Source organism: Malus domestica, chromosome 14, assembly GCF_042453785.1.
Source record: "Malus domestica chromosome 14, GDT2T_hap1".
NCBI classification, from domain to species: domain Eukaryota; kingdom Viridiplantae; phylum Streptophyta; class Magnoliopsida; order Rosales; family Rosaceae; genus Malus; species Malus domestica.
In genome coordinates, this window is record NC_091674.1 from 31,247,783 (window position 1) to 31,274,737 (window position 26,955).

A 26,955-nucleotide genomic window follows, 5' to 3' on the forward strand; every position below is an offset into this window, starting at 1 on the left:
CTTCAACACATTTGAAAATGTCTGGACCCTCCGACCGTCGTTTTGACTTGAACCTTGGAGAAGAGACAGCCACGCCTTCTCCAGACAACATATGGCGCCCATCCTTCATATCCCCTACTGGTCCTCTTACCGTTGGGGATTCTGTGATGAAGAATGATATGACCGCTGCAGTGGTGACCAGGAACCTTCTCACTCCCAAAGATAACAGACTACTTTCCAAACGGTCTGATGAGTTGGCTGTTAAGGACTCTCTGGCTCTTAGTGTTCAGTGTGCAGGTTCTGTGTCTAATATGGCCCAACGCCTATTTGCTAGAACCCGCCAAGTTGAATCATTGGCTGCTGAAGTGATGAGTCTCAAACAGGAGATTAGAGGGCTCAAGCATGAGAATAAGCAGTTGCACCGGCTCGCCCATGACTATGCTACAAACATGAAGAGGAAGCTTGACCAGATGAAGGAATCTGATGGTAAGGTTTTACTTGATCATCAGCGGTTTGTGGGTTTGTTCCAAAGGCATTTATTGCCTTCGTCTTCTGGGGCTGTACCTGGTAATGAAGCTTCAAATGATGACCCTCAAATGCCTCCTCCTTCTGGGGTTTTGTCAAGTACTGAGGCTCCGGATAACCACCCTCCGGTGCTTTCTCTTTCTGGGGCTCTACCGACTGCTGAGACTTCCCCTAAGCAACCTTTGTGAAGGCTTCCTTTTGTTTGTTTATTTTGACTCATGTATATGTACATATTTGTGGCTTATCGAAAATATTAATAAATAAGCTTTGCTTCATTTCAACATATTGTGTTAAATACACCAAAGCCTTCTTCATAAAGTTCTTTGAATTTTTGCTTTTGTTGGAACCTGTATTGTTGAAGCTTTGTGAGTGAAGCATGTAGTTTGAGGTAGTGTTCCCTTAATTTCCCGAGTGAGGAAAACTTCTCGGTTGGAGACTTGAAAAATCCAAGTCACTGAGTGGTTGTGAGACTGCTGAGTGTCAAGGTGCAGTAGCATATGGTGGGAGTCCCCCAAGTCTTCAGGCGAAGAGAGTTGCCGAATGAGGTGTCTCGCTTGTTACTAATTTGTCAAAGTAACGAATCCTTGTTTCGATGTCACACATTCGCATATGCCTTATCTAAAAATATTTCCAACTTTTGTGTGTTTGATGCTGCATGCTATTGACTAGACAAGATTAAGTGCAATTAGTAGCTTTTCTCTCTTTTTCATCTTTTCTTTGGTGGAATTGCTTTTCGTTTCCACTAATCAGCCTGAGTGGATGCAAGATAACACCATTCTCTATAGCTCAGATCGCAAAGTCGTCTTCATGAAAGTTGTTCCTTATCTTGTGAACTACAACATCTCCAAATTTGAGATCCATCGGAGTAGTACAACTCCAGAAATTCAGGTATGATGAGTAACTGTTCATCAATTTTCTGTTAACCCGTCAGACTTGTTGTGAGCTTCTAAACTCCATTTTTTCTTGTTCATCTCAACATACTTTCTTCATTGAAGTTGTTCCTCACCTTGTCAGCTACAACATATCCAAATTTGAGATCCATCGGAGCAGTACAAATCCAGAAATTCAGGTATGATGAGTGACTGTTCATCATTTTTCTGTCAACCTGTCAGACTTGTTGTGAGCTTCGAAACTCCATTTTCTCTTGCTCAGATCAACATACTTTCTTCATCGAAGTTGTTCCTTAACTTGTGAACTACAACATATCCAAAATTGAGATCCCTCGGAGCTGTATAACTCAAGAAATGCAGGTATGATGAATGACTGGTTATGATTTTTCTGTCAACCCGTCAGATTTGTTGTGAGCTTTGAAACTCTATTTTCTCTTGCTCAGATCAGTATGCTTTCTTCATTGAAGTTGTTCCTCAGCTTGTGAACTACAACATATCCAAATTTGAGATCCCTCGGAGCTGTATAACTCAAGAAATTCAGGTATGATGAATGACTGGTTATGATTTTTCTGTCAACCCGTCAGATTTGTTGTGAGCTTTGAAACTCTATTTTCTCTTGCTCAGATCAGCATGCTTTCTTCATTGAAGTTGTTCCTCAGCTTGTGAACTACAACATATCCAAATTTGAGATCCCTCGGAGCTGTATAACTCAAGAAATTCAGGTATGATGAATGACTGGTTATTATTTTTCTGTCAACCCGTCAGATTTGTTGTGAGCTTCGAAACTCCATTTTCTATTGTTCAGATCAGCATGCTTTCTTCATTGAAGTTGTTCCTCATCGTCTCTTTCATAACATATCAAAAATTCAGAATGAACTAATGGTTAAATATTTCCAGATCTTCGAAACATCACAGCAGCTTCGAAATCTGCAAGAATCCGACTGTCATGTTTGGAGCTTCAACACTTTAATTTCCGTCGCTCAAACAGAAATGGTTCCTTCTTGAAAGTTGTTCATATGCTCAAAAACTATAGGGTGTCCAAAATTCAGCTCCATTGGAGAAGAGCAGAGGTTGCAGAAATTTGATAGATGAAAGGAGGCGGAAGAGGGAGAGAGAGAAAAAGTCTCTTGGGTTGGATTTCTATTTTGGGGCAGATTCCAAGTTTTGTAGCACCTTCATTATTGATGAATTGCTTGTACTTTTGTCCATTATGAAACTTGGGACTTTGGCTTGTTGTTGGATCTATTATAATATGTTTGGGAACATATATAAGTGAATAAATAAGAAGGAAAATTTTGGGCCCTTGTGGGTGTAAAACAAAAAATGTTTATGTTTACCCAAGTGTTTTTGTACAAGTTCAAGGGCATCTTGGGTTTTGTGAACAAAATTTGTTTATTTGGAGCAAGGTTTTGTGTTGAAGCTTTGTAGGTGAAGCTTTTTTAGGTGAAGCTTTGTAGGTGAAGCTTTTTTAAGTGAAGCTTTTCGGGTGAAGTTTTTTTGGGTGAAGCTGTGTGGTTGAAGCTTTTTAGGTGAAGCTTTGTGGGTGAAGCTTTTTTAGGTGAAGCTGTTTGGGTGAAGCTTTTTGGAGGTGAAGTTTTTTTTGGGTGAAGCTTTTTTAGGTGAAGCTTTTTGGGTGAAACTTTTTGGATGAAGCTTTTTGGGTGAAGTTTTGGAGGTGAAGCTTTTCGGGTGAAGCTTTTTGGATGAAGCTGTTTAGGTGAAGCTTTGTGGGTGAAGCTTTTTTAGGTGAAGCTGTTTGGGTGAAGCTTTTTGGAGGTGAAGTTTTTTTTTTTGGGTGAAGCTTTTTTAGGTGAAGCTTTTTAGGTGAAGCTTTGTGGGTGAAGCTTTTTTAGGTGAATCTGTTTGGGTGAAGCTTTTTGGAGGTGAAGTTTTTTTTGGGTGAAGCTTTTTTAGGTGAAGCTTTTTGGGTGAAACTTTTTGGATAAAGCTTTTTGGGTAAAGTTTTGGAGGTGAAGCTTTTCGGGTGAAGCTTTTTGGATGAAGCTGTTTAGGTGAAGCTTTGTGGGTGAAGCTTTTTTAGGTGAAGCTGTTTGGGTGAAGCTTTTTGGAGGTGAAGTTTTTTTTTTGGGTGAAGCTTTTTTAGGTGAAGCTTTTTGGGTGAAACTTTTTGGATGAAGCTTTTTGGGTGAAGTTTTGGAGGTGAAGCTTTTCGGGTGAAGCTTTTTGGATGAAGCTGTTTAGGTGAAGCTTTGTGGGTGAAGCTTTTTGGAGGTGAAGTTTTTTTTTTGGGTGAAGCTTTTTTAGGTGAAGCTTTTTGGGTGAAACTTTTTGGATGAAGCTTTTTGGGTGAAGTTTTGGAGGTGAAGCTTTTCGGGTGAAGCTTTTTGGATGAAGCTGTTTTTTTTTTTTTTTTTTTTTTTTTTTTGGCGCTTGACACGGTCTTCATTTGCTTGTTTTGTAGTGACTGAGGAAGACGGATTGCTTTCTGATTGAGAAGGGTTCCGGCATCGCTTTGCACCATCTTCCTGTGGGTAATATAGGAACTTCCTTATGTTTTGATCATGCATGTAGTGATAGAATTTGTTTCTTCTTATTGTAGATGTCAGAGCCTGGAAGTTCTAGTGATGAGGGCTCTTCTAGCTTTAGCTCTAAGTCTGAGTCTGCAATGTCGGAGTCTTCAGGGTCTTTGTTAGAGTCCTGTACTAGAGAAACATTGGATGATCTTCCCAACCGTCGAACTTTAGCTATTGCTAGTTCTTCCTCCATGGCGTTGGGTGAGGGGGTTTCTCCTGATATGTCTTTGCCTCGGCGGAGGCATGGTTATAAGCCTGCGCCATCACCTCAGAGTAAGTCTTCCAAGTATTGGCATTGATCATGTATTTAAAGAAACAATCACGTAGGCCTGCCGTGAAGGCTTTGAGGGCAGTCTTGTCGTCTGCCTCGGCACACCGGGAGTATTCATGGCTGAAGCGGCCAGCATACATACGTAATGACTCGTCTGGCTTCTGGCGGATAGTGTACAGGTCATCTGCAGAGTGCAAGCGATCGGTTTGGAAAATGTGTTGGGAAACAAATAGTTTCCTCAATTCCTCAAATGAGTCTACCGTCTCAGGTGTAAGACGACAATACCAATTTAGAGCTCCGCCAGAGAGGGTGGAGGGGAAGAGAAGACATCGCTCTTCGTCGGTGTGCATCCGGTATGCCATGGTGGACTCAAAGAGGTTAAGGTGCTCAATCGGGTCCTCTTTTCCAGTATAAAGTTGCAAGCCAAGCTTTTGCTTTGTCTTTGCTTGAAGGGGGGTGTTGAGGATCCTCCTTGTAAGAGGGCCAGGCCTGGGTTGGTTCCAGTCAGGTATTTCAGCCTGACGTTCAGCCTTCAACTTGTTTACTTCCTCAAGAAGTTGTAGGACAAGGGGGTCCTGAGCGGAGTTATGTGCCACTGGAGCTTTCTTTCGTAAATCTCCATCTCCTCTTGGAATTAGGAAGGTTTGATCAAGGGCATGTGATTTTTCCCTGGACTCGCTGTACTGGCTTCCAGGGTATGTCTGTCGGAACACCTCTGAGTCCCCTGTACCCTCATGTCTCTCTAGGACTTGTTGCACCTTCCCCAAGTTGGTGGCCGGCTCGGGCCGTGGCAGGGGACCGAGTCTCTCAGAAATCCTTGGGTCATTGATCTTTGAGCTTATATGGATGGAATTCTCTCGACGTTGCTTCAGGAAATCCCGACAATCGCGAAAGACGGCTTTCGATCCTTCTGCCCCTTCAGCAAAGAGGTGTCTCCCTCCGCTTCTCATGGTTCGGGTTGAAGCAACTGGGTTAAGAGAAGCCTCATGTTGATTATCAAATCGAGGGGTAATTTGTTCCCTATCAGGGATATCTATGTCGAATGCATGTGACCCTCCATGTTGGAGGGCACCCAGTTGATGGTTGACTTCCACGGGGGCAACAAGCTCGCGTGTCTGAGCTTGCCTAGCTTCGTGAAGTGTCTCGAAGAGCTTCTCATATTGCTCCTGGAGGACCTCATTCCTCATTGCTATCTTGTTGTTCTGAGCTTCCAACTCATCGACTTTAGCTTGAAGAAGAACTCGTTTTCCTTCCTTCTTTCGTTGTTTCGCACTATGTGCAAGGGGGGTGTCATTCTGTGTGCTGTGGCTTCCTTCGCTTCCCATGCTGGAGAGGGATGCCTGATCAAAAGAAAGTGTACGAATGATAGAAACCAGCTTGACACAGCTGAAGAGAGTAGGAATAAGTGTCGTTTCCCACAGACGGCGCCAAATGTTGATGCACAAAATCAGCGAAGACTTTGGTACAACAGAAATTGTCAGGTTTTGTGACCTTCGCTTGGTTGCTTCGGTCACTAGTGAGGATAAGTACGTAAATGAATAGAGACAGAGAAGCAAACACAGGATGTACGTGGTTCACCCAGATTGGCTACGTCCATGGAGTAGAGGAGTTCTTATTAGTAGTGAAGGGCTTACACAAGTACAAGGGATCAAGCTCTCAATTTAGTGAGTTCTTGTGAATGATTTAACACAAATGGCATTAGGCAATATTGTGGGGGAATGACCCCTATTTATAGAAAAACTTGTAGCTTTGTCACATTGACATGTGTCATGTTATGATTGGTTCTTGATGTCGACACGTGCTGCGCTCTGATTGGCTTCTAATCTTGACACGTGTCGAGTAGTGATTGGCCTCCTGGTCGGAGGGGAACTCTTCTGGGTCCTTGACAGTATAGCGTTGGCCGGTGCTCGGTAGTTTCGGGATTGGTCAAGTATGGTACAAACACACTCAAATGATCTCATCATACATGATGTCATATGCTTGTTTGTCTACCTAACTTGGTATCAATATTAAGTAACTTGTTGGATCAAAAGATCTTTCACATAGTTATAACGAGGTTGAGGGTTAATTGGTTACACAAGAAAAGAGTATGAAAAAACACAAAATCTAAATAACTTATAGAGCATCACAATTGTATTTGAGAGATAGAGAAACTTTAAACCCGCACTTCAAAACTTGAGCACCAAAATTTCACATCACATTTCTCTTTTTTCTTTTCTTTTTCTTTTTCAAGTAGACAACCGTTTTTATTTTTTTCTTTTCATTTTTTTTTCTCATGAGTTTTTTTTCTTTCTTCTCATCATTTTTTTTTCCCTTTCTATGATAATATTTAAACCCCAACGCTTGGAATTCTCTCCTCTTAAAAAAATTACTCTACAAGCTTTTTAGACAGGTAGAATTTTTTTTACAAGGCTAGGTAGGGAAAATTTAGGTTTAAGAACAAAAAGGCTCAAAATGGCTAACTAGGAAAACCAATTATAATGGTTGGCTAGAAAGGCTCAAACGAAAGAAACAAATGCATAAATCACTTCCAAGTTTGTTATGTGAATTGATGAATGCAACGAGAGGTATAAAGTAAGTTCTAGAGATACATGTAAAAATGAGATCATGTGCACAAGAATAAACGAGATTGATGTATAGTGGTTCAATCATAAAATAGGCTCAAAAACTCACAAGGGTTACATTAGCTCATTAGATTCACATATGAAACTTTAAATCATGCTCTAGTTTCACACCAACAAGGCTATGTGCATTTGTTTTTCCAAGTCATGATCATCAAAAAAATATAGTTTAAACAAAGATAATGTAAAGAACTAATGTCAAACTAATTTAACCCCACTAAAATCCTAACTAATGCACTTTAAGTTCTTATTAAATAAAAAGAAAATAAACGGAAATAATAAAAACAAATAATTATGTCTCTTGTTAAATCCATTGAATAGCACTCCCATGTCCATTTGATTTCCAAAACCGTTGCAGTCTCATCTTCTTGTTGTAACGCATATGCCTTGGTGTAGTTAATTAGTCTTTTGTTCCACCGGAATTACTCTAGACACCCAAGAAGCTCATTTTTTCACTTTATTTTTGCATAACTCCAATATTTAATGCCTATAAATTAAAACAATATAAATTAGTGCATTTAACGCATTCATATATACAAAATCCAAAGAAAGTACGTGATAAAAATAGGGGTGTGATATCCACACACCTCATTTTACTTCTCACACACCCTTCTAATTTTCGACCGTCGGATCGGATAAATTGAAGAAGATCAACGGATAGAAATTAATAAGGGTGTGTGAGAAGTAATTTGGGGTGTGTAGATAGCACACCCCTAAAAATATAGGGAATTTTAACGAAAAGCACCCGGTACTGTTCACTTTAACGAAAAACCATATTTTTACACTAAAAAGTCAATCCTGGTACTATTCACTTTACCCTTTATTTTGTCCTTATCATTAAAACTCAAAGTTTTCAAGCCATTTTCATTAGTTTTCCTAAAAATATATGGAAATATGCACCCATCACACACTATGCTGCCAAGCCGAGTTGCCTAGCCTGCAGCCACGCCACCATACTGGACGACGCCATGGATCACATGCAATAGCCCCGTGGGCTTGCTACACTTGCCTTCGGCCTGGTTTGGGTTCTCATACGGTCCTAAAGTCTTAAGCCCACCAGCAGGCCTGCAGCCTTGCTAGGTTTGTCTCCACGTAAAATGGCCCATTGCTAGCAAGCCCGATGCTTGCTGGGCTATGTCCTAGTGCACCGGCTAGCCTGTTTCGATTGATGAGCTTGTCCGAGTCTAGGCCCACGTTCAGAAGCCAGCCTTTAGCTAGGCTTCTGGCACCCAAGCCCAAAACCCGAAGCCAGCTCGTAGCTGGGCTTCGTCACACCCCACCCAGGCCGGCTCATGCTGGGTCTGCCTCCCTGCACTGGTTTTGGTCCAGTACCAGCAACCTTGCGCTGTTGGGCTTCATCCCAGACACGGCTCTAGGCCTGCATGCCCTTTCCCGTGCCCAAACAAGGCATGTAGCCACGCTGCAGGGCCTGCCCCTTATTGCAGCCAGCCCACGCGAGCTAGGCCGCATTGTTTTCGACCCCGATGCCATATTTTGGTCTCCCAGCTTCATAACCATACCCATATAACCATGCCCAGTTGTGTGAAGGATAGGATAGAACAGGATGATATATCAGTTCAGGCGAAGGACAACAAAGGATTAGATCCAAGCGCTGGATTTCAGAGCAGCAAAGTAGAATGCATGACCTCTGAATCAGTTCCCAGCATGCAACTCTGTCCAAATGAAATGGCTTATCTTGAAAGCGTCGGTAATGGTGTCTCTCACGTGAAGAATCAAAGTGTAAGAAATGAGAGTAGCACAATGCAGTCTCCAGTTTACCTTGCTCATCTACATTGTAATACAGCAAGTCAAGAAGTACAGAAAGAAACCTCTCTTGCGGAAAGCAGGCAAAACTATAGTACTTCTGGATCTTTTACGCACAAGTGGATGCCAATTGGGTTAAAGAATCCCGGATTGACAAACTCTACTGGATCTGGCAGTTCATCACTCGAAGATTCTGATGAGGCAGCTTCTAGGAGATGGACTCTTAAAGACACTGCTAAAGGGTACGCGGCTTTCAATACTCACAATCCTGTTTCTGATGTTGCAGTAGTGTGCCCAGGTCAAAGTTCTGGATGTAAGAATAAGCATAGCCTTTATAATATACTTAGCCAAGAACACAAGAATTTAGCAACTAAATCACAACCAACGCATCAAATATGTTCTACATATGCAAATACTGAAGTAATATCTGCAACACGTACCTGCAGACTGTTTGACGAAGTTTTTCCCATGTGTGCTGTCAGAAGACAACAGATGGTGCAGCTCTGGATGTCATTGGAAGGCAGTCACAAGATAGTTGTATGCGTGTACTGTGGACACATAGACCTTATCATCTTCATCAGTACAAGTTGTCAAGATCTTAAAGAAACTCGACAGATTCTCGTTCTCCATAAGCCTCTCTGGTGAGATTCCATATTTATGGTTTTGCATTACAAGATAATCTGTACTCAACTTCTTAAGCAAGTCCGGAGGAAATCTTTGAAAAACAGTTCCTTCAATAACGGCGTTCTCGGTAAATTGTAAAGTTTGTATGTTGTAGTGTATGTAACAAAGCCTTCCCGTAAGGCCTGAGATATGAAATTGATTTGAAAAGCTGCCGTGTTTCTAAGTTTAACATAGACATGTTCATGGATGAAGAAGCCATGGACGAATCTACACACAAGCTTCTCCTCTCTTGCAAAATCAAAAGTACTCAAACTAACAATAGGTCTTAGTTCAATATTGAGCGTATATTTTGTGAGAGCAGTGGCTTATGTTTTTATACTAAACATAGATTGCCCTATTACAATCCTACAAGGAATACAAGACCAAATCCTTGTATAAGTATGAGTTCTATTCTCGAGCCAACAGTAGAGTTTCAATCCAAACCAAAGTTGAATTAACTCTTATAAACACATTAAGACATCTTTATACCAATCTGAAATAACAATGATTATTACTAAACTGTGAGAATCACACTCATACTCTAACATTCTCCCACTTGAGTATGATTCACAACAGTAAATAATCATCTCAAATTCAATATAAAGGTGATGACATAAGTCATTCATCAACACACTAGTACATAGACACAACCAGCTTACATAAACCAAAACAATGAATTTATAATTGCCTATGCAACACAAAATACAGATTTAACTTACAAATCACAATGTCTAGTTCATGTTCATAGCAATGTATCTAAGCTTAAAAGTAAACCAAGACGTCTACTCCCACTCATATAGCCACAAAATCTTTTGGATAACAAAAGCTTAACCTCACATACAACTTACCTATGCATTTTAAAGTATTGAACTTAAGAATCTTTTCTGTTACATCGCAGAATTAACTCAAAAGTCACAACATACTTAATTTGCACTTTGTAATTATGTGAACCAATATAGCAAAACCAAACCAATTTGCTCCCACTTAACTGGGCTATACTTAACACAAACAAGTTAAGTATAAGTTAATATCAACTGTATTAACTAATGGTCATTGCAATACACTGAATGTCTTATCAATGTGATCAATTGCCGCAACAAATATGCAAACAAATTCCATGATCACATTCATCCAATTTGTATTTACAACAATGTGATTTTACTTTACTAGAACAAACACACAAATTGATTTGCTCCCACTATATCAAGTTAAGTTTAGTTCCAGCAAATAGCACTAAACTTCTCATTACTTAAACAAATTAAGTAACATAAATAATTACCAATTGCTTCAATAAAACCATAATCTGGTTTTCAAGCATCCAAATGGATTATAATGGCCGGCCTAATTAACCTTATGCTTACATTCTTCTCCCACTTAAGCATAAGCAGAATGTACTGCACAGCCAATAAAGAAACCGGAGATATGAACCAATTGATTCCCGATTCCTTACCAATTGCATAATCTCAGTTTAGTCAAATACACCTAAACCATTATGCAAACAGTCTATGTATCAAAAGATAGTCACAATCCATTCGGAAAAACTTATCTCACATAAACCCAAAATCACTAGTTTCAACAATGATCAAAATCAGAATAGCAAGCACAATATTTTTGCATTCAATTTGATCCTAACTAGTTCAATATCCATCGAGCAAGATCGATCAAATTTTGATAATGTCTGGATATATATCACAACAACATGTCTTGATTAAAACGAGATAATCAAGACCACTATTTCTTCTGGAGAACTCGAAGTTCATCTTCCTCCCTATTTGTGATTTCAACCAAAATATAATAGCGGAAGCATGCATCATGAAATCACAAATATACATATACAATAAGCATGCATCGATATATACATGATAAGATTAGTCGACAATAATCCAAAAAAAAAAAATATTCATGCCTTTAATTCATTGTCAACACCATCATCAATTATATACAGATTCGTAAGCAAGTCCTTGGAGAAAATAACGATAGCCACATATCATTAATCTTATGAATTTCCAATAAGATGACAAAATAATTATTTGCTTTCCGATTCATAATAGAATATATATATTGTAAATGGCTAAAAGTTTATTGTCACAAGACTCATTATAGGCAGTCAATAAAACATCTACCTTATATATTCATCTGTTCATATATATATATATTTTTTTTTTTTTGTATGCATGCATGCATCAATATGCAGAGAAACTTATGCAAGTTCCATTTGATATATATAAAAACGCATGCCCATAATTACAACGTCTATGCACGAATGCTATCTCCATATATATACAGATTTCATTCAAATATGCTATTATGTATAAATCACAAAGCAATTTGCATCCACTTTATATATGCATTTATTTTTGTCGCTTTATAATACCTCCTGACTTGCATATGATATGCAGTCAAATCCATTCCAACCCAAACTTGATATAAATCAAACCAATTGAAAATCAGGAATTGACACTAAGATGTGCATGTGTAGCTCCCCGCAATTTAAATGTATCGAGATTCATACATGAAAAAATGCATACACATTGACTCTTTAATGAAAAATAGAAGAGTATATCTAGACATACACTAATTTATTTATGCAGCAAAGGATGATTCCAGACATCTCACATAAATCACAAGTTGGCATCTATAGGGATTTCGAGTTTAATCATGCCTTCACAATATATATAAATAAACAAGCATACTCGAAATAGCAAAAGCCCTAATTCATTATGCTCCAACTCATCGAACTATAATCACGCATATAGGAGAACAATTAATCATGCATGTAACAGTGAAGTGAGTTACCTGAATGCATCATTGGACCCGTATTCGTCAACCCGATTGCAATTCCTTGGCTCCAAATCAACGAAATAAATTATCCATCAATGCTTGAGACCCATCCATATGGATTGCCATCACTCCAAATTCCTATGGACCTCGTACCATTGCAGATTATCGAAGTGCATTGCCATTGTTACAGTCGCGATTTCAATTGAAACATCAAAAACCAAAAGAAACAGCATGCGGGTCAATAAAATGCAAATAAAGTCTGTAAATATTTCATAAGCATTGTACGACATCATGGTTTGAAAACCCAGAACATCTATCTATATTTATGACCATTATTAATACAAGAGAGATCAGAAAAACAGAAAATACCATAAGTTGCAGACATCATTAACAACGCAACGGAAGCAATAGTTACCAGAAATATATAATTATATTTTGGTGAGATTTGATGTTAACAGATCACTTACATGGATCTTCTAGAGACAAACAAGATGAAGATGTCTGCAGACATGATCAAAAGATCGCTGGTTGTTTTCTTCTTTTGAATCGATAATGGTCATAAAACTTTTAAAAATAGTTTAAAGAACCCAGTTTTCTTTTGGGCAGCCAAGAGTCATTTAATAAAAAATTATTCGCACAAAACGACGTCGCATTCCTTGTTCTTCAGAAAACCAAATAGACAGACTTTATATGTTGCAGATTTTAGGAAATGATTTTTGATCGAATTTAGTTGTTAAATTCAATGGCTCTGATACCACATGTAAGAATAAGCATAGCCTTTATAATATACTTAGCCAAGAACACAAGAATTTAGCAACTAAATCACAACCAACGCATCAAATATGTTCTACATATGCAAATACTGAAGTAATATCTGCAACACGTACCTGCAGACTGTTTGACGAAGTTTTTCCCATGTGTGCTGTCAGAAGACAACAGATGGTGCAGCTCTGGATGTCATTGGAAGGCAGTCACAAGATAGTTGTATGCGTGTACTGTGGACACATAGACCTTATCATCTTCATCAGTACAAGTTGTCAAGATCTTAAAGAAACTCGACAGATTCTCGTTCTCCATAAGCCTCTCTGGTGAGATTCCATATTTATGGTTTTGCATTACAAGATAATCTGTACTCAACTTCTTAAGCAAGTCCGGAGGAAATCTTTGAAAAACAGTTCCTTCAATAACGGCGTTCTCGGTAAATTGTAAAGTTTGTATGTTGTAGTGTATGTAACAAAGCCTTCCCGTAAGGCCTGAGATATGAAATTGATTTGAAAAGCTGCCGTGTTTCTAAGTTTAACATAGACATGTTCATGGATGAAGAAGCCATGGACGAATCTACACACAAGCTTCTCCTCTCTTGCAAAATCAAAAGTACTCAAACTAACAATAGGTCTTAGTTCAATATTGAGCGTATATTTTGTGAGAGCAGTGGCTTATGTTTTTATACTAAACATAGATTGCCCTATTACAATCCTACAAGGAATACAAGACCAAATCCTTGTATAAGTATGAGTTCTATTCTCGAGCCAACAGTAGAGTTTCAATCCAAACCAAAGTTGAATTAACTCTTATAAACACATTAAGACATCTTTATACCAATCTGAAATAACAATGATTATTACTAAACTGTGAGAATCACACTCATACTCTAACACTGGAGACTTAACTTGTTCTTCCAACGGATTCGAGGGAAGGCTTCCAAAACCAAGTACAACTGAAGAACTGATAAATAACAAGCTCAATGCAGCTAACTACATCAAAATCTCTGACGTACCTAGAGATGTAGATGCATTTGAAGCTGATTCAAACAGAATACTAGAAGCAGTAAATAATGCTTGTAGGGCACAACTGGCATCCGAAGCTGTTGGATTTTGTTCAAACAGAATACGAGATGATGACTGAAGCCCAAAGACAACACCCACAAGTCCAGAGCACCTCTATTAAAATTGACCATGAAAACACAAATTTATACAACTTGCCGACTTGATCACGACTGATAACCACTCGGATTCCCAGATCCTTCCTATATTCTGCTCTGTCCAAAGTTGCAAACTAGAATATATAACCGAGATAATGAAAACCGAGTACCAAAATCCAACTTGGTAGTTTCAGCTGTCGAATCCAACATCTGCTCGGCGCATACCAACCATGCTCCTCCCCCATCGCCATTTTTGACAATGCCTATCAAATATAAGGCAGAGCAAAATGATTGAGCCTAGTTATGGTGAAGTGGCTGGTGATTTACAACCGAACCACCTAAAATGTTCGCCTAGCTTGAGCTCGAAAAATGATCGAGTCGACCTCATCATGGATGGCCTCGTTTTGGTTGACATGGTAGTATGAAGAACCAAGTTTAAGTGTATTTGTAAATGACTTGGTCCGCTTCAATTTCATGTAATTGGTTAATAGACTTCGTTATTAGCTAGGAGGCGCATTTGACTTATTCTGCTATTCTACTTGAACTTAAAGAGAGAAAACTTGTTCTTAGCTAGGAGAAACTTCTTCCATGCATGAACAACGAGAGTAGCTAGTGGCGTGACCCGGTCCATTATTATTAAGGGAAAATTGGAGAATAAGAGCCCCAAGTCTCAATGGTGGTGTCTCTGGTCCGAGCTGAGATGGTTAGTAGCCGGCCACATTAATAGTGCTGCATGCTTCGTCGTCCTCCTTTTTGTATTTTCTGATCAGACCCAAATGAGTGGCTCATACGACATACTAATAAGATGGTGGTGGTGGGAATTGGTAGTATAAATGCTGACCCAAAGAGAAATTTAGGTGCCCTGATCAATTTTGGGGCGAGGTGGTTTGGAGGAACGCATTTGCTTGTTTGAAGTGGATTGGAGAAGCAGATTGTTTGTTGTTTTGGATGAATCGAGCAGATCATTATGTTTGAGGTGTCGAATGATTTTATCATGATCTCTGTGTTACAATAAGTTTAAACTCTCTTTTGTATTTGATGGTTGGTAGGAAGAGCAGATGTGGTTTGACAGAGCATAAATTTTCCAGGCCCAGCAGATGTGGGTTCGCCTCGGATATGCTGCTGGAACCAATTTTTTCTTCTCTTTTGGTTGATACGGTGTTCTTATGGCAATAAGGTGAGGTTCGTTCTTTTGTTGCCTTTTTGCTCTTATCGAAGGTGGTCATGATAATTTTGTTGAATCGAATGATATATTATATTTATTTATGTTCATTTTTCGATTGTTCAAACTGCAAGTAAGAGCTCGACCAACAAAGAAAACCTTCCAAGTAAGAGATTTAGGGATAAATAACACACATCACTGTTTTATTAAAATTATGCTCAAAACATCCCTCGGAGTAGGAAGGAGACTGGCTATATAGGAAGATTGTTACATCATTACATAAGCAAATCAAACCATGATCTTATTTATTTAAAATTAGATTTCATATAATTTGTGAGTCGTTTTGATTAACTGTTATTGTACCAAAACTGTTTCTGAAGATAATCAACCACATTATCGTCCACCTGGAATGCCTTGGCCAAAACATCAGGGTTGATGGGAGGGTTGGATCCGAAGACTGCATTCGCAATGGTGATCACTCCCGGGTTCTGGCTGCTGAGACCGGCGATGGCCAAAGCATTGGTTTTTCCGACATTGAGTTGGAAGTGAATGAGACCGATTGGGAATACGAACACATCTCCCTTGTACAACACTTTGGTGAACAGCCGATTGCCGTCGCCATTGGATGTGACAAATCCGACGTAGAGTGAGCCTTCAACGACTATGAGGATCTCCGTGGCACGAGGGTGAGTGTGAGGAGGGTTGAGGCCATTTGGCGCAAAGTCTACGCGAGCAAAGGATATGCCGAGAGTGTTGAGTCCGGGTATAACATCCACGTTCGCCGCCGTAACTATTGAACCGACCGGATTCGATGTGTTTCCGGGGTACCGTAGCTTGTCAGAGAAGAAATCGTTTGCTGATGCAAGTTTTGGGTCCTTGCAGAACTTCCCGTTCACAAACACTGCTCGCAATGATACACACAAGCAAATTAATCTTTTTTATGTACGTAGGTGTTGTACACGTATGGATGATGAGCCATCAGCCATGCAAAATCATATAGTCAGGCTTTAGGCCTTGCTATTTCCTACGTACTCTCTGTACTGAATGGAATCTTAATTAAGGTTATTGTTTTTACATAATTAAAACATATAAGTATACGTACCAGCAGAATCGGTGTTATTAATTGCTACGCAAAAGTCCTGAAGAGGATCGGGATCAGAGGCAGAGGCAAGGAGGGTGGCGAATGCTAACACTGACAGGGCAGCAGCAGTTACAGGGAAATGAACTCCCTTCATCGCTAGCTATGGTCTATAGGGGATTAGCAAGGACTTGGAACTTGTACTTAACTAGATGATCAGTTGCTTTGAGAAGGATGAAAATTATGTATGGGGACACTTGTCTATTTATAGATTAGCAAGAGAGACTGATGATGAACTGGTCTTGGATTTTCCCTGTAGATAATTAATTGAAGCAGGTAAAGACTTGTATTAATTTTTAGAAGCAGGTAAAGACTTGGATCATTTTAGAAGCAGCTAAAGACTTGGTTGTAATTACAACTTAATTGAACTGGTCTTGGATTCAAATTTAATATTAATTTGTACCATTTCTTTTTGCAATAAGCCACTGACCATATCGCGTTTTTTCATATGGTCGATTATCCTAATATTGCATTTTTTGGCATTTCTTTTGTTCGTTAGAAATTTTGATGAAAATTAAGCTTTGTACACTAAAACATGCATGCACGTATAGGTGTTTTCAATGAGTTAATTATAGTAACACTCCGCAGGTTTATTGTGTTTTTATAAAACTTTCTCACGTTTGAAATACTACACTAATACTCCTTCAAGTTTTAATTTAGTTTCACATAATCCCTTTTGGTAAAAAAATCATCTTAATAGGACAAATCTACCCTTATAATTACTTACAAACAAAATGAAAACAAAAACCTTTATAAATAAAAAGAAAAGGAAATCAAATTAAAAATTAATAAAACATTAAAACAAACTAAAAAATTTGACAGAATCTCACATCTTCTCCTCCCTTGAATCCAAACATCTAACTTCCCTTAGTTTTTTCACTGCGGACCCACAGACAATCCCCATCTACCCTTTCCCCAACTCATTCCCAGCAACAACCTTGGTTTGTATGTGCTAATTTAGGGATTTGGAATGCTTCGTAAATATATGATACAAGGAAAGAATAAAACTAATAACCCCTATCCTGATTACAAGGAGAAAAGAAAGGTATCAAATCCTACTATAATGAGGAGTCAACTCACGCCAACCTTAAGGAGTTAGCGTAATGTTTGAAACGTAAAGGAGTTTTGTAAAAACACGGTAAAATTTAAAAGATGTTTATGTAATTAACCCAAACAGTAACTAATTAAATCGATATTAACTAAGATAGCCGGAAATAAAAACTACAAAACAAAAATAAAAAAAGGCGGATCAACCATGCATTTAACAGTTGAAATTAGAAGCTACTTATGTTAGAATTTTCAAGCACATAAATAATTTGACTGAGTCCCATGATTTGGATGATTTGGTGTTCCAATATACAATATATAATTTTGCTTGAAAAAGAAGAAGCGAAGAATATCCAGTTAAGGGTACCTTTAATAAGGAAGCCTTTAAGGTACCGTTTGGTACGTAGGACGGGACGGAACGGAGTGGGACGAGGCGTTCTGTCCCACGTTTGGTGCGCCTAAAACGGGTGGAACGCGCTGTTCCACGGGACGAATTTTGGGTGAATTTTCGTTCCGCATATGTGTTTCCATCTTGGGTGAATTTTCGTTCCATCTCCTTCTTCTTCCTCCTTGTTTCCATCCGAGGGCATCTTTGCTCCCTTTCTGTTTCGTCCCATCCTGTCTGCATACCAAACGATACCTAATGGATCTCTATTTTTATATAAAAATAGGAATTAGTTATGGGGTCCATACCATATCAAACTTTAACGATCTAAACCGTTTATTTTTTAAGTTGCATCTCATAGATCATCTTTGCAAAATATTAGCCAAATCGGATATATTTAAAACATCTAATTGGGATAAAAAAAATTAACGTATACTTTATTATATAAGAAACAATGAAATTTTATCTTGATAATAAATAGGCAAATGATTTTGGATTGAATTGAATTTTTGCAAGGAAGATCTATAAATCGAGACTTACAAAATAAACAATTCGGATCGTTGAAATTCGATGTTGAGTGGGCCATACACCTAATCCTCATTTTTTGCAAAAAAATGAAGATTCCTTTGCATAAGTGGACTGCCTTTATTTAATAAAGGTCTATCTGTTAGGTATATAAAATATACTTATTTATAAAATGAGGAAGATGTAGAGGAAAGGAGTTAAACTAGTACCAAAAAGAACAAGAGTTGTTAGGAGGAGGGAAAATCTGGTCAAACGACGTACACAATATTAAAAGAATAATACTTGCATTTTTTTCAACTTGCAAATAATGTGTATTTTTGTTGTAGAAATTTTATAATCATAATTGTCCAATATCTTAACCTTCATTTGAAGATTATTTCTACAAAAAAAACATTCGAATTAGAAATTTTTAGTTGTCCAAATGTATCAAATAATTAGACGGTTTATCACGAATATTCTGTTTGGTACCTACACTATGAACTTATTTGGTACATCTAAACAACTAAACGATTTCGAATATAAATGATTTTTTGTAGGGATAATCTTCAAGTAAAAATTAAGATATTGGACGGTTTGGTTACAAAATTTTTACGGTGAATATACGTTATTTGCAAGTGAAAGAATGAGTTTATTTCTCCAAATGGGAATGCAAGTATTAAAAAAGGTATAAGTAGCTAAAGCCAATTGAAATATTCCAACGTACTCCTCTCTCTACGAGTAATGGAATTGGTTTTCTCAAACACACTAATTAATATTAATGTGACCACGGAAGGGAACTCACGTTGGCAATACATAATTATATATAAACATTCCGCAAATTTTGATCTTGTCAAATTCCACTTGCACCGTAGAAAGAAAGTTTTATTTTTTTATTTTTTTTGTCAAATAATATATTTGTTAGATTAGATAACATTAGGGATCCGACGGGATCTAAACTCATGCAGTGGCAAATGCAATACAAAACCAAAGCTCATTTGGTTAAATCTCAACTGCTTACTTGTGAAAAACAATGCGTAAAGGAGAATTTCCCTTGTAGTAATCTTGTAGTTAGAGGTACTTATGTTTCATTAATTGGACAACGAATATAGCTGTCGTTAAACCCGGTAGAATACTTTATGAAATGAGCAGAGTAGCAAAAAATATAGCTAGACAGAAGTTTGGCCCAAATCTAAGCGGGTATAGGCCCAAATAAGTATCCAGTGCAGACAGAATTTCTCATGTAAGTCCAAGTAAATTACAAGTGAACACTCAAAAAAGTTCTTGCTACAATTTATTCTTAACTAACAAACTTGGTAAAAACAATAAAATTACGGAAAGAGATCCTCCATGGATCTCTTTCATTAAGGCTACCGGATCTAGTGATCGGGCATTTCAAATTTCATCTAAGTGCCCACTTGTTTTGACTATTTAAAAGCTATACTAATTTTTTGTTGTTGGATGAATTTTGAAATGTATGAAATTACCTCTTTATATCCAAGAACTATCAAGTTGAACATAGAATGAGTATTACTATAAGGTATGAAATTTCAAGTAAATTTCTGAAAAAGAAATATCATAACTTCCAATTAATTAGTGGTAAATATGTTTGGTAATGGTACCAGCATGGCTGGGTCACTCCCAAAGGGTGTGATGCTTGCGATTTGCGAATAATTAATTTGGAATATTATCTGTAGGACCACAGGCTTATTACATCAACCTTGGAATTCCAAGTGCCTAGGGGATGGAGGTCAGTTCAGCTCCTACCCTCCTCGGGTATTTACATCATCATGTATTAAAGTATAAAAGTTTCTAAATTTTATCCCAAGACGATGTCCTGTGGTCGTAGATATCAACAGTAAATTTAATATTAAACAAATGAATATGCAGCAAAAAACAAATAATGATGCAGCAAGCGAACAAGCTTCTTTGTTTTTCTTTCCTTTTTCTTTTTCTTTTGTGTGTGTAAAGTTTTTGTCAAGAGACGAGTTAACCGGAGAGGGTGTTACCTGTCAAACCAACACCCGCCTACCAAAGTCCACAAGAATAAAAGTAAACAAGGAGGACGGACAGACATTGGATTGTCTTGTTCGGTAGTCGTTAGATTATTGTGTCCGGTCCCCCCTCCTTGCTCCAGGAAACTTCAATCTCCCCAAATCCAATCACAAACAGTCAAACACCCCTTTCCTACGTTTCCCTTGGAATTTCCAAGCTTCCCTCTTTTGTTTAGTCCCCAAGTTCTTAGTCAGCTCTTTTAGTCTTCGCCGGCCCCTCTCTCTCTCTCTCTCTCTCTCTCTCTCGCTCTCTCTCTCTTTCCTTGTGATGAGAATGTATCTTTATTTAATTTGTTGGCTAATTGATGATCACAAGAGTTAATATTCTTGGGTCTCTGGTGCAACCCCTGTTGAGCTCTGCTTCTCTTTCGAATTATTCAGGTAAATTTCACACCTTTTATTTAAGGATTTATTGAACTCCGATGGATTATAATGTATGCCCTTTCCTCTTTATATTCTTTTGTTTTTTCTAATTAAAACTGCAAATTGATGCCTTGAAACTAGAAATTAAAAATTTGGAAGTAGTAATTTGCAACAGAATTTGTCTTATGGTGTTCTTTGATACATTTAAGCTTTGTTCCCTGCAGAAAACAAAGAAAAATAACAACTTTTTGAACTTAAATGGAGCTAACTAGCATGATCACTAATGTACTTCAAACATTGTACTAATTGTATTGTAATTCTACTCGAAAGTAATTTAATTGAACTGGTATGAATACCTATGTAGTATAATTTTATTTTGGCTTCTTCGTTTTTAGGTTCAATTTGTGAGAAATGGCTGGTTATGATAAAGATGAGGTACCCATGCTATCAGACACTCACCCGCAAGACTCAGACGATAATGTGCAGCTAAAACTCGACAAATTTATGTCCCGAACCCGAAGTGCATCAGTTTCCATCCCTATGAGCTCTATGGACTCGTCATATGAAGGGAAACCAAGACTTGTAGGTCATACTGGTCCATTAAGGAGTCAAAGCAAAACTCTTTTCGTACCTATGAGCGGTCCATTATATGCTAACCGCAGGCCTGATAGCATTTTCCGGCCAGTTCAAGCTCCAACAGCAGGGCAAGAAGCGGTGGAACCTGCAGGAGAAAAGTTTCCTTCTACCAATGCAACAACTGAGACTGAATGGGCGGGTGAAAACTATGTGGGTAAAAATGAACACTTGCTGAGATCTGGCCAACTGGGGCTGTGCAATGATCCTTACTGCACAACTTGCCCAACATTCAATCTCAAGGCTGCTCAAGCGAAACATCGAAGGGCCTCAGATATATTTGATCCCAAGGTGTTTTTCACTCTCTAATCAGAGGTTTTTTTTTTTTCTTTTAATTTGTGTACAATATTTGTAGAAATTTAGGTGCTGTCTTTTTTTATATGCTCTGCATGATTGCCACTTAGTTAATACGTCGAGTTTTGCGTCTAATCCTGTCAAATGATTAGGAGCTTGCCTGTCTCTTCTTCTCAGTTACAAAGAAGAAGCAACTACATTCATTCATGTTTGCTTATCATTTGATCTGTTATTTTAACAATGCAATTAATAGCCATGGAGACTCTGGAGAGAATGGAAATAATATCTGTACTTACATTCTCTGTATGCAAAAGCAATTACAAAGCAACAATTCCTCTCAAGCTGCATTGCATATCCTGTTTCTTTCTTGTGTTGCCTTTTTTGTTTCACTGATATGACTATTGCTTGAGATTTAGCAACGATTTGTACTTTATTAATATATTCTCATCGTCGCTTCCCTATTTCTTTTATTTTTTGGAATGACAAGATATAAGCACTCCAAGAAACTTATGCGTAGTTCCTTTATTCTCAACTGTGTGCAGTTCCATAATGCTCTGTATGGGGATGCCAAAGGCTGGGCAAGGAGATTTTTCTCTTTTCTGCGTCCATATATTCCTGGAGTTATGAACCCTCATGCTAAATTTGTGCAACAGTGGAACAAGTTTTTCGTCATTTCTTGCTTAATATCAATTTTTGTAGATCCGTTGTTTTTCTTCCTGCTGTCCGTTGAAAAGGTATTTCTTGGGTTCTTCCTTGTCATTTCATGAATTAGATTGGAATTATCAGTTGACCGAGGACTAGTTTGGTTTTCCAATTTACACATTGTAGTTGTTTATTTGTAAGGCTTTCTATGGAGAAGAAGAGAACTTTTTTGGATCATTTCGTTGTGACATTGCTTCCTTTTGAACCTGATTTCCCAATCTTTGAATGCAGGAGAATAGCTGTATAGTTATTGATTGGCCCTTGACGACAACACTTGTGGTATTTAGAAGCATCACTGATTTCATATTCCTACTGCACATACTCCTTCAGGTAAGATTTCCTTCCCTCTCATCCATCCATATCTCATTTTAGAAGTTAAATAAATTATGGATGAGATAAGTTGATTAGTTTCAAGCCTTGACAGACAAATGAATCCCTCTCTCTCGCTCTCTCTCCCTCTTTCTCCCTCTCTCTGCAGTTTAGATTGGCTTATGTGGCTCCTGAGTCTAGGGTGGTTGGTGCTGGCGAGTTAGTTGACCATCCGAAGAAAATCGCTTTGAATTACCTTCAAGGATATTTTCTACTAGACCTTTTTATTGTATTACCGCTGCCTCAGGTAAACATGTCTTTCTCTCACGCACACACACATGCGCGCCATATTCTGTATTCTTGGTTTCCTTCGCTGTATTGGAAATTTTTTTGTTTCATCCATTTTATACTTCAAGCAAGTTTCTCATGTTTTTAATTCATGGAATGATACAATTTTATAGTATTGTTGAATATCAATAAAAAACAATTCTTTCATAAATTATCTCTTAGATTAGACACTGAATAAAAATTAGTGTTTGGTAAGGAAAATCCAATGGCTAAATGGAGAAAAAAAAAAAAAAAAAAAAAAAAAAAAGATTGAAAGAAGGATTTAAGGCAGATGCAATTTGCGATTCTGACATGCTAACAAGTGCTTGATGGTATATTGCTTTTTGCCATGGAAGAAAACTGTTTTTCAGTGGCTTTGCCGAGGGAGGGTGATCACCCGTGCCTGCTGCCCTCTCAATCCCCTAAATTACGTGAATCAGTCAATATATCTATTTGTACGCTAACATGACATTGTAACTTGTTCAGTCTGATGTAAGCACATATTTTCTTCCCATGTGCTAAGTTGTTCTTTCAATTGTTTGCAGATCATAATACTGTTAGTTCTACGAAACACCTTGGGATTAACAGGAGCAAACCATGCAAAAAATCTTTTACGTGCTGCAGTTCTTCTTCAGTATATTCCCAGGTTGTTTAGGTTTCTACCGTTTCTTGCTGGTCAGACTCCAAGTGGCTTCATATTTGAGTCAGCATGGGCAAATTTTATAATAAATCTTCTCACTTTTGTGTTGTCTGGCCACGTTGTTGGATCGTGCTGGTACCTCTTTGGGCTACAGGTGGGTGGAAAAGATTTTATTCTTAACTCTTGAAGTTTCCCGAGATAGACATTTTTATGTTCCTCGTGTGTCTTCATTTTGTATGTCCAGAACTACTCAAGATTCATATACAATCTCTTCTCACCTCTTTGTCAAACAGTGAAATATCTGATAAGTTCTTCCTGCATACTATCTTAAGTCAATCGAAACTTTTCAGGCCTGCGAAAATGTGAAAAATTGCGTCTTTATCTGTTTGCTTAAACTTGCAATATTATGATTTGATTTGATAGTTCTTTTTTTTCACTATTGTAATAAATAACATCATGAGTTTTAAATAATGTAGAGGCAGTGAATTCTATTGGATATCGGACTGAAGGTTGGTTTTCATTCACCCACTTACTTCCCCTCTTTCTTGTCCCAGAGGGTTAATCAATGTTTTCGAGAGGCCTGCCATAACTCTGCAATTGCTGAGTGTATGGACTTCCTAGATTGTGGGCATGGAAGTCAAACTGAAGATTCTAAAGCAGATGATCCATCACGTGATAGCTGGAGAAACAATGTGAATGTTACTGCTTGTTTAACTGCAGATGGCTTTGATTACGGAATTTACGTCCAAGCTGTCAATCTTACAACAGAAAATAGTATAGTCACTAGATATGTGTATGGATTATTTTGGGGATTCCAGGTATCGCTTTCATTTGTCCCTTCTTTTGGCCGAATCATTTCAAATAACTGTTTAATTCTTACTTTATACTCAGTTAAGTTAATAGTCCATCACAGTCTTGCGATTGACTACCATTCTACCCCAAAAACTTATACTGTAGGGGGTACAAACTTGACTCTTATCTGCATTGTCCCACCTAGTTCAAAGCTAAACTGAGTTGGTTCTGAATCTTATTATTCTGAAATGAAAGCTCAAAGTTGATGACATCAGTGCTTAACTGAATAATAAATTTACGTTCCATTATCTCCTGGCGTAAGGGTTGTTTTGGTATGGTCTCATTACAAAGCTGATTGAAATTAACCATGTGATTTACATTATGCAGCAAATCAGCACCCTGGCTGGAAATCAAGTTCCAAGCTATTTTGTTTGGGAAGTCCTTTTTACAATGGCCATCATTGGCCTAGGTCTCTTGCTTTTCGCTCTTCTTATTGGAAATATGCAGAACTTTCTGCAGGCTCTTGGCCGGAGGTACAACTTTTATTCTAGGATTTATTCTTCTTAAATATTCCTACATTTAGAGTCACGATCGTAGCATATTTTACTGAGTACATGTCCAGCTGTATAAATGTTAGTAACTCTCTCCTGTTTGTCTGAAATTCAAAGTTAGAAGTTATGTCTACTAATTGAATTATAAATACCATGAGCATTCGCTTGTCACCTGCAACCATGATGTGATTCATTCTTTTGATTAAATCTCAAAGAAATAGAGCAATAGAAAACGCCAGTTAGTTTTCCATGTTGCTTATGCTATGTTTTAAGAAAAGGAAACTCTCTTTCTCTGTACAGACAGTTAGAAATGTCCCTGAGACGTCGTGATGTTGAGCAGTGGATGAGCCATAGGCGCTTACCAGAGGAACTTAGAAGGTATGATGTATTCATAACGTCATTTTGACATTTGAATTTCCTTATGCATGAGGTTTTACTATCCATTGTAAAAGAAATAAATTAATGCTTTATGAAAAGAAGAATCCCTTCTTAAATCGATAAGTCTATGATGTTAAAATTTTATTAATAAAGCCTCATGTATTGTGCTCTGAAGGCGAGTACGAGAAGCTGAGCGGTACAATTGGGCAGCAACCAGAGGAGTAAATGAAGAAATGCTTTTGGAAGTCCTGCCTGAAGACCTTCAGACGGATATAAGACGCCATCTCTTCACGTTCATTAAGAAAGTGAGCATCTTAGTATCACGGAATAATAAATTTATAATGATCGGATTTCTGCTTACTGCCTAAATGATGGTCTTCATTTTTCCTTAGAATTATTATTTGATTAAGGTTCAAATTTATCAGCTTGGCGCATTTTAACTCATAATGCATGTTCTAAATTCCGAAAATTCTGCAGGTACGAATTTTTGCCCTGATGGATGAACCCATCTTAGATTCCATTTGTGGAAGATTAAGGCAAAAGACATACATCAACAGAAGTATAGTTTTGTCCCGTGGTGGTCTCATCGAGAAGATGGTTTTTATAGTGAGGGGAAAAATGGAGAGCATTGGAGAAGATGGGAATAGAATTTCTTTATCTGAAGGAGACGTTTGTGGTGAGGAACTTCTCGCATGGTGTCTTGAGCATTCTTCAGTAAACAAAGGTACAAGTCTTGAGCATTCTTCAAAAATTTAAAAAAACAACATCAATTTATCAGTGTGGTTTCTGTTGCAGATGGTAAAAAGATCAGGATTCCCGGACAGCGGTTGCTTAGCAACAGGATGGTAAGATGCTCAACAAACGTTGAAGCATTTTCACTCCGAGCAGCTGACATTGAAGAAGTCACCAGTGTTTTCTCCAGATTCTTGCGCAAACCACGTGTTCAAGGAGCCATAAGGTTTATTTTATTAAAGCTATTCATATCTCATGTATGCACACACGATTGAAGACTGGTGACACATGCATACATGGTCTGCAAGAAATCGTTTAGGATGCATGTGGGAATGGTTTACGACAGAACATTGATTTTGAAGTTTGGTTTTTATGGCAGGTATGAGTCACCTTACTGGAGAGGCCTTGCAGCAAGATGCATTCAAGTAGCATGGAGATACAGGAAAAAACGCCTACAGCGAGCCGACTTGTCTCAGTCTCAATCTCATTCTCAACCCCAATCTCAATCCCAATCCAATAATGCATTGTTATAAGCTAATTAGCATATGTATTAGTTATTGTACCTAAAAAAGAAGGTGGGCTTGGTCTTTGTGATTTAGCTTCTTTGAATTTGACGGCTTCGCTTAGTTTTGGATGGGATGCTTTACAATCCTATTCTCTGTGGGGTTCTTTTGCTCGTCAGCGTTTTCCTCTTTCGCCTTACAGAAATCAAAACATCTATTTACGATCTTCTGTGTGGCATGATTTGAAGCGTGCTTTGCCTATTTTGAATAATAATAATCGTTGGATTATTAGTAATGGGGGGTCAGTTTCCTTTTGGTTTGATAAATGGTTGGATGAGCCCATTATTAGCCCTACTTTATTTTCGGTCTTTTCACCTAAGGTTCTTCCTCGGGTTTCAGATGTTATTGAAGCACAAAGTTGGTCTTTGCCAGATTATTTTACAAATTTATTCCCTTCAATTGTGCAACAGATTTTAAGTCTGCCTTTGCCTTTAA

The 26,955-nt window shown here is 38.0% G+C and overlaps 2 protein-coding genes and 2 long non-coding RNA genes across 4 annotated transcripts; 3 read left to right on the forward strand and 1 right to left on the reverse strand.

Moving 5' to 3' along the window:
- Positions 1-1,252: 1,252 nt before the first annotated feature.
- On the forward strand, positions 1,253-2,696 carry LOC139191597 (uncharacterized). The gene is made up of 5 exons (XR_011575685.1): positions 1,253-1,392; positions 1,500-1,573; positions 1,657-1,754; positions 2,019-2,116; positions 2,292-2,696. It is a non-coding gene; the product is annotated as an uncharacterized lncRNA (long non-coding RNA).
- Positions 2,697-14,530: 11,834 nt separating this feature from the next.
- Positions 14,531-16,221, forward strand: LOC114820964 (uncharacterized). Its single transcript, XR_003768338.2, has 2 exons — positions 14,531-15,126; positions 15,492-16,221. It is a non-coding gene; the product is annotated as an uncharacterized lncRNA (long non-coding RNA).
- LOC103424622 (germin-like protein subfamily 1 member 13) lies at positions 15,286-16,349 on the reverse strand. The gene is made up of 2 exons (XM_008362719.4): positions 16,214-16,349; positions 15,286-16,012 (listed from the first exon to the last, which is right to left on the reverse strand). Exons 1-2 carry the CDS (start codon positions 16,344-16,346, stop codon positions 15,459-15,461), a joined length of 687 nt encoding a protein of 228 aa, XP_008360941.2. The 5' UTR covers positions 16,347-16,349; the 3' UTR covers positions 15,286-15,458.
- Positions 16,350-20,082: 3,733 nt separating this feature from the next.
- LOC103455683 (probable cyclic nucleotide-gated ion channel 20, chloroplastic) lies at positions 20,083-26,755 on the forward strand. The gene is made up of 13 exons (XM_029092368.2): positions 20,083-20,617; positions 20,995-21,523; positions 22,069-22,260; positions 22,460-22,558; positions 22,707-22,844; positions 23,410-23,658; positions 24,059-24,322; positions 24,684-24,829; positions 25,148-25,225; positions 25,401-25,530; positions 25,703-25,949; positions 26,021-26,183; positions 26,337-26,755. The coding sequence occupies exons 2-13, from the start codon at positions 21,011-21,013 to the stop codon at positions 26,488-26,490; spliced, it is 2,373 nt and encodes a 790-aa protein (XP_028948201.1). The 5' UTR covers positions 20,083-20,617; positions 20,995-21,010; the 3' UTR covers positions 26,491-26,755.
- Positions 26,756-26,955: the final 200 nt, after the last annotated feature.